Below are 7880 nucleotides of genomic sequence, written 5' to 3' on the forward strand. Positions count from 1 at the left end.
CACAGATCTCTGAGGTTTAGACCTCAAAGCCCAGACTGAATGCTTTACTCTATAATAGCCCCACCCGACTCTGGGTTCAGCCCCCAGAAGAAGCTGTCTGCAGCGAGGACCATTTTGGTGACGGGCATGGTTGATGCTGACTTTACTGCAGTACCACCATAACCCTGACAGTTCTGACATTTCTTTACTGTACTTTCCCAAGTGCTTAGTACAGTGCTCTGCACACAGTTAAGTGCTCAATAAATACGACTGACTGATTGATTGACTTGTCACTCGGAGGCCACAGAGAGCATATCATGACCCAGAATTCCAGGTCAAGCTGGGGGACTTGGCTAGAGGGGGTCTGCCTCTGGTGAGGGGGTGCGGGGTCCCCCCCACCACCTAGTTGAAGCCCTCAAAGTAGTAGTCTTCCACCATCACTATAGCACTCCGAGGGAGGAGTTCCTGCAGGAGGGGAATAAGTGCCCACCCATTTTACAGGGACGGTTCAAAAGGGGTATGTGTCTCGGAGAGAAAGGTCACTCCACAGAGGCCTAGGAAAACACCAGGAAGGGGAGCAGGGAGCTTAACATTTCTGACATGTTGCTATTGAAGTTCATGCTTCCCTGTTTTTCACATGCTAACTGTACAATTCCCAGCATCCTTAGCAGGCCTGCCTCCAAACCACCCAGCCCACAGGGGACACAAATGTTATTGTCGGGACTGGGGGTCTGCCTGGGAGTCAAAGGTAAATGTAAAGGACTGATATTCCTGCTTCCCTGCTCATTTCCCTGAGGTCAGACACAGCACAGAGTCGAATAACCAAACACTAGTGTCCAAATTACCAGTTACCCCAAAAGAAGTGACTGTAAATTATTTTTAGCACCCTCAGGTCACCCAATAAAATTGGGTCAAGTTCTATCTGGAATGACTGATTCGGGTTGATCCCTAGAAATTTTCACCATCTCACTGACCTCTGGCTTGGATGGTTCGGATCCTTGGCTTTCCCCATTCGTTTTTCACTTATTATTAGGAGATGGAGGAAAACAGACCTACCCTGCAGGGGCCCTCAGAAATCCCAGGCCAGCTCACTCTTCTCTAAATGCAGTAACTCCTCAGCCATGATTCTGGCCCATTCACTGGCACATGCTCCATTGATCTGTGGGCCTAGAGCTGGGCCTGTGGTTTTCCCCTTGTGGGGCAGGCTCACCCTAAAGGAGCATCCCCATCTCCCCTTTGTCCAGCAGGCACCCAGTGAAGACTGCTTGTTCCTGGAGCGGTTGGAGGAGAACCACTACAACACGTATGTGTCTAAGAAGCATGCCGAGAAGAATTGGTTCGTTGGTCTCAAGAAGAACGGGAGCTGCAAACGAGGTCCCCGGACTCACTACGGCCAGAAAGCCATTCTCTTCCTCCCGCTCCCCGTGGCGTCAGACTAGCCACCTCTCCTCTCTGTGCTGGGCCCTTCCAGAACCCCTAGAACCTGAGACATCCACCTGTTGCCTGCCCTCCTGCTTTACCCAAACCCACAAACCACTGCAAACCATCAGGCTTTCAACTCCTCCTCCCTCATTGGCCACTCTCCCTTCCCCAGGGCTGTTTGGCAGAGGTGGGTGGGGGTGGGTGATCCTCAAGATAGGTTCTCAGGCCGGTCTTCTGGGGCCTGCCAAAGGGTGATCCAGAGGATTCCCGGGGAATCCAACATTCAGAACCATGTGTGATTACTCTCCCACTAGGCCACCATCACTGGCGATTTCCCTAGACCCTGGGCCAAAAATCCTCGTTCAACATCTAGCCGTGAGGCAGGTGTGAACAGGACCATTCTTAGTGAGAGGACAGGAGGGGGGCAGTGAGAGAAACTGGGGCCACCTGTGGGCTGCCGGACAGTGGGAGCCAGGCAGCCCCAGAAATAGGGAAAAGCAGGACAGGACTGTTAAGGAGGAACAGCTTCTAGGGGAGGAAAGGAGAAAGGAGGGGCCGACTGTGCTGAAGGAAGAAGGGAAATCTCTTAGGTCCCTGACTATTCCCAGGGTTCCTCAGGCCTGAGGGGAAGCAGGGAGAGAAGGGAAGGAGAAAAGACGGGGGGACAGAGGGAGGCTGGAGAGCTCCCCTAAGGGGTGGGGCCCTAGAGTCACCCATTGTGGTCTCAGTGGGCTGGGAGGAGAAATTAGACACCACAACGAGAGAGAGAGAGAGAGAGAGAGAGAGAGAGAGAGAGAGAGAGAGAGAGAGAGAGAGAGGGAGAGCACAGAGTTGCCCAGTAGTGTCCAAGGAAGATCAGTTACCAAGGCAACAGGGATAGAGTGAGGGAGTCAGAGAGAAGAAAGGAGGTATATGAGAGCTGACACATTCCCTGGCACAGCAAGGGCAAAACTCCGGAAACCTCACTGATTAGAGACTCCCTGGGGATACGTCATTCATTCGTTAGTCGTATTTATTGAGTGCTTACTGTGTGCAGAGCACTGTACTAAGCACTTGGAAAGTACAACAGCAAACATGAATGCCACCAATTTCTCTCACTGAGTAAAAATTTGGGTTCCAATTAGGAAAACTCGCTTCTCACCCAAAGTAAACCTGCCCTATATTCCCAGTAAGGGAAAAACACAGCCCATCTTTGTCACAACTAATACTGACATCTTGTTCGTGTCTTTCGTGTGCCATCTCCGTTCATTGCATGAAAATGCGGGTGTTGCAAACACATTCTGAATTTCCACCCACAGGCAGTAGGCCAGTAAAGCTAGCTAGCTTGTTCCCAACCTAAATCCATGGAGGGGCTTCCCAGCTTTATCTTGCCATCCAGACCCACTAAAACGGTTAGTCCTGGGCAAGACTGGTCACTTCAGGTTTCGGAAACAGAGTCACTCCAGTGATTTCAGGCAGGATGTGTCAGCTTTGGACAGCCTGACCTGCAGCAGCTGTGACAGAGAAAGCAAGCTCTGGAATACCTGAGGGATAGGGAAAGCCATGAGCATGCAATGAGGTGGCTTAAAGTGAGGCGAGTTGCTGAGGTGTCACATAAGGAGGTTTAGGGGGTAAAGAATACAGCTCAGGATAAGACCTCCTTATTAGGTGTCTTGTGGAAAAGTTTATGCTGGGTGGGGGAGGCGACAGAGCGGGGGAAGAATTCAAGAGACTTATAATGGTTAGCAACTGAAGTTATTTCAAATTTAGCTGGGGCCCCTTGCTATTGGCCCCATTGCTCACTGAAGGAGGGGTTGGCGGTCCCAGAGAGCAGGTCACATATCCTCATTATGGAACCACCTGGAAGCCCAGAGCAGGGCACCAGTGGCAGGGAAAGGGGAGAGTTAGGGCATACTGAGTAAACCAGGGGGTACACACTCGGGAAAGCCAGAAGGCACATGGGCCCACCATGGTCTGACATCCATCTTCTTGCCCTCCCCCAGTATGCCGCTGCTCAGCTGGGAAGGAGAAGGGGCAGAACACCATTTGCATCAACATTGGGGGGCTAGATGTGCATGGTGAAGGAGAGGAATGGGCCAGGACATCAGGGCAATAAGGCCCAGGTGCAGAGACCTAAAAACACCACCTCAGGCCTCAGACACCCCTGAATGTGGTGTTGCAAGAGCTGTAGCAGCAGAGAGGGTCCCCTACCCCGCAAACTTCCAGCCCTGCAGAAAGGAAGCCTCTCGGGAGCTAGGGTCATGACTTTTCCATACATAAGCTGGTGTGATATACTTCCAAATTCCAAATACCCCATGGGATCAACAGGGTGCTGAGAGTTTGCTAAGTACCGAGGCTTGGCTGAGCTGAGGCTGGGATTACTAACATGCCATTCAGGCTACTGCTGAATTGTGCAATCACCCACTCTTCCTTGAGTACACTGTATATCTGCTTCTCTTGGGGGGTGGAGGGGGCGAGGAGGGTTCATATCACATTGTGGGAGGGCCAGTCTGACTGGGACCACCTGGCTTACTATGACCCTCAAGCCCCTTGATGAGCGAGGTCAGCCACGCCCTTCCACCAGACGAGCCAGAGGTGCGCTCGGAGAGATTCTGCTTTCCAATAGAAGCTGGAAATTTCCAAGAATCTAATACCAAGTGAAGGAAGGCCTCTCTGTTCTCTCCCCTGGGGATTCAGATAATCTGGTTTGGCAAAGCTGGATGGCCATCATCCCATCTCCCTCTCTGTTTGCTTTGCATTTAGGTCAGAAACCCAAGAGAGACCTTGTGTAATTCTACCTTCTCATCAGCCCCTCACACCTTCCTGGAGACCAATAAACGTTCCCTAAACCATATTGATTTCATTCATTCTCCTTCTCTCAGACGGTGAGCCCCGTGGAGGGTGGGGACCATGTCCTATCTGATCGTCTTGTACCTACCCCAGTGCTCAGCACAGTGCTTGGAATATTGTAAGCACTGAATAAATACTGTAATGATCATCAACATAATCAACATCATCATTATTATTGCTGTAGCTGGTAACACTCTTCTCATGCCTGGACATAATATCCTGTGGTTGCACCATGAGGGATAAGACTTCTCTGGGTATCACTGGACAATGTGAATGTGTTTGTGATTAATCAATTAATCATATTTACTGAGCATTTACCATGTGCAGTGCACTGTACTAAGCGCTTGGGAGAGTACAATATACCAGAGGAGGTAGACACATTCCCTGCCCACTTTCATTAAAGGCAGACACTGAATGCTACCACAAGGTAAATTTTTTCCACTGATTTCAAAAATGAAAAATCTGTGCTGGATCAATTCTAGGCAGCCATTCTAGAAAACTAAGCTGGGGCCTTCCCCGCTCAGAAGGAGGAACGCCAGTTCACTTTCTACCCTTTCCTCCTGCAATAAATCCTGCTGCATCATTGGGCTGACTGGATGACCAGCTGGGCTGGGACTAAGAAATGTGTTACTTTATGCCCTATAAATACAAAAAGAAACCTATCAAGAGAAATATTAATCAAAGTACATGACACGAGGAATAGGTCACGCTTCTCACTGTTTGGGATATGAGGCCTGTGTTTTGCTCATCAAACTTCCCAAATGGCCAATGTCACTGAAAATAAATCCAGGCCCTATGCCACCAGTTTCCAGGGGGAACAGCAAGCTTTGTGAGGGTCACTGTGCCATAGGGAAGGACAGCGACACTGATAATGCCCCTCGGTTTCACGATCACCACATGGTCGGATCATCCGATACTGGAATGACTTTGCCCTCAGAGTGGTCCAGAGCAGCAGATCCTAGGTATGGAGTTTAGATCACACAGATCCCAGAAGGATCTTGGGAGGACTATAGAGTTTCCCAAGACACCAGTGTGTTCCTGCCCAAATCCAGCGATGGAATGTTCCATCACTCAGGAAATATCTATACCAGAGACAGCAACTTGAGTGGGGAAATCCTTATAGACCATTCACTCTGAAGAGTGTGAAGAGGATGGGAGAGTGTCGCAGTACGGTTCAGTGGATAGAGCACAGGCCTGGGAGTAAGAAGGACCTGGGTTCTAATCCTGACTCAGCCACTTGTCTGCTATGTTACCTTGGATAAATCACTTCACTTCTCTGTACCACAGTTACCTCATCTGTAAAATGGGGATTAAGACTGTGAACACCAAGTGGGACAAGGACTGTGTCCAACGTGATTATTAGCTTGTATCTACTCCAGTGCTTAGTACAGTGCCTGGCACATAGTAAGCACTTAACAAATACCATAAAAAAGATGCCTCCCGGCCATCATTCATTCATTCAATCATACTTATTGCACAGTTACTGTGTGCAGAGCACTGTAATAATAACAATAATAATAATAATAATAATAATTGGCATTTGTTAAGCACTTACTATGTGCAAAGCCCTGTTCTAAGTGCTGGGGAGGATACAGGGTGATCAGGTTGTCCCATGTGGGGCTCACAGTCTTAATCCCCATTTTACAGATGAGGTAACTGAGGCCCAGAGAAGTTGTGACTTGCCCAAGATCACACAGCAGACATGTGCTGGAGTCAGGATTCGAACCCATGACCTCTGACTCCAATGCCCGTGCTCTTAGTAGCCGCTGCCAGTGCTGGGCTCAGTGCAATCCTGCCCTCAGGGATCCTCCAGTTTTACAAATTTTCTCCCCTTTTGCAGTTCTCCTCAGCAGAAAGCAGACCTCAGTCCATCCCCCTTGCAAAACCCCTCAATCAATCATTCATATTTATTGCACACTTACTATGTGCAGAGCACACTACTAAACTCTTGGGAGAGCAGAATACAGCAAAATTGGCAAACACATTCCCTACCCATAAGGAGCTTAATCATGAGCAGTCTCAAGGAGATGAGGGTTGCAGATCTGGAAAAGCTTACAAACATGGAACGTTGAACCCCCTTTCTGGAAAATGTCTTTTGTCTCTCTTCAGGAAGAGCACCCTTTTCCGTAGGTATTATCCATTCCGATAACAGCTATTGCAGCTGGGGAGTAGACGATGGGTTTGTGTTTCCCATCTAAGTGGAACATTCTTGGAAACCTAATTCTTCCCCCAGATGTTCACAGGGGTGTGGTGAAGGGATGTTGGGAATGGGGAGAGAGACAGGCTGAGGGCAGAGGGCAGAAAGGGGGCCAGGGAGTGATTTTGCCCAAGGGAAAATCCGGGTGAGGGCCCAATTGGGAATACGTTTCTGAGTTGCATGGCATCTGCCTGGGGAGAAAATTCCTTCTTCTTATGCACCACTAGGGCCAAAGAACCACCCATTCTTTCATAATGGCCCTGACAATTATTACTCATAGTGACCAAGTAACCACAATGGGCCAAGCAAGACCGGTACTAAGTGCTTGGGAGATTAAAGGAAAATCAATTCAGACCAAGACCCTGACCCACAAAGAGGCTTCTGGTCTAAATGAGGGGGACATGCAAAGCCACCAATGAGAATCGGATCCAGTGGACGATAAAAGCAAGTTAAAATTCAGCAATCCTAAACAACCCCAGTAAAAGCCCCTTAGTAAAACTCTGCTCAGAGGGAGCAGCCGTCAGTCAGCTCAAAAATGCCCCCACTAATAGATGTGGGATTTATTAAGTGCTTACTATGTGCCAGGCATTGTACTAAGCACTTCGGTAGATAATTGGGTTGGACACAGTCCTTGTCAGTCACTTAATTCATTCATTCAATTGTATTTATTGAGCACTTACTGTGTGCAGAGCACTGTTAATATTTATTGAGTGTTTGTGCAGAGCACTGTACTAAGCGACTGTGAGCCCGTTGTTGGGTAGACACCGTCTCTATATGATGCCAACTTGTACTTCCCAAGCGCTTAGTACAGTGCTCTGCACCTAGTAAGAGCTGAATAAATATGATTGATTGAATGAATGAATGAATATAACAATATAATAGACACATTCCCTGCCCACTAGTGACCTGACATTTTAGAGAGGGCTCATATGAGGCTCACAGTCTTAATCCCCATTTTACAGATAAGGAAACTGAGTCCCAGAGAAGTTAAGTGACTCGACCAAGGTCACAAGGAAGACCAGCTGAGAGCCAGGATTAGAATTCAGATCCTTTTGACTTCCAGTCCTGTGCTTATTTCACTAGGCCATGCAGCTTCCACAGCAACTTGGCAAAAAAAATCTGATGCAAGAAACATAGAACTCCATTTAATGCCTTATATCCTTGAGAAGGAGAAAGGTCAGAGTTCAGTGGAGTGGGATGAGGAGTGTTTTCATTCTCTCCAGCTTTCCCCCTGACTGCCAGCTGTCAGGGGAAAAAAACTTCCTTGTGCTTTAGCTATTGTGCAGGGTGCTGTGTGCTCCATTCACCTAGAGGATACAGGGGGCCAGGGGGCTTCTCTCCTATAGTGCTGTTAAATCTCACCCAACCCCTCACCCACATCCTGCCTCCGGCCTGAATCACCCTCCCTCCTCATATCTGACAGACAATTACTCTCCCCCCTTTTCAAAGCCTT

At 48.7% G+C, this 7880-nt stretch overlaps 1 protein-coding gene across 5 annotated transcripts in view; it reads left to right on the forward strand.

Moving 5' to 3' along the window:
- The window catches only part of FGF1 (fibroblast growth factor 1), a 75091-nt gene extending 70857 nt beyond the window's left edge, over positions 1-4234 (forward strand). For 4 of the 5 annotated variants that reach the window (XM_038772838.1, XM_038772836.1, XM_038772839.1 and 1 more), the window contains exon 4: positions 1224-4234. In XM_038772838.1, the coding sequence (XP_038628766.1) occupies positions 1224-1418 (195 nt within the window). In that variant the 3' untranslated portion in view covers positions 1419-4234. The remainder of the gene's footprint in view (positions 1-1223) is intronic. The other variant, XM_038772840.1, reaches the window with a different exon arrangement.
- The last annotated feature ends 3646 nt before the right edge of the window (positions 4235-7880 follow it).

The sequence above is a fragment of the Tachyglossus aculeatus genome, chromosome X1, assembly GCF_015852505.1.
Source record: "Tachyglossus aculeatus isolate mTacAcu1 chromosome X1, mTacAcu1.pri, whole genome shotgun sequence".
In the NCBI taxonomy this organism is placed as follows: domain Eukaryota; kingdom Metazoa; phylum Chordata; class Mammalia; order Monotremata; family Tachyglossidae; genus Tachyglossus; species Tachyglossus aculeatus.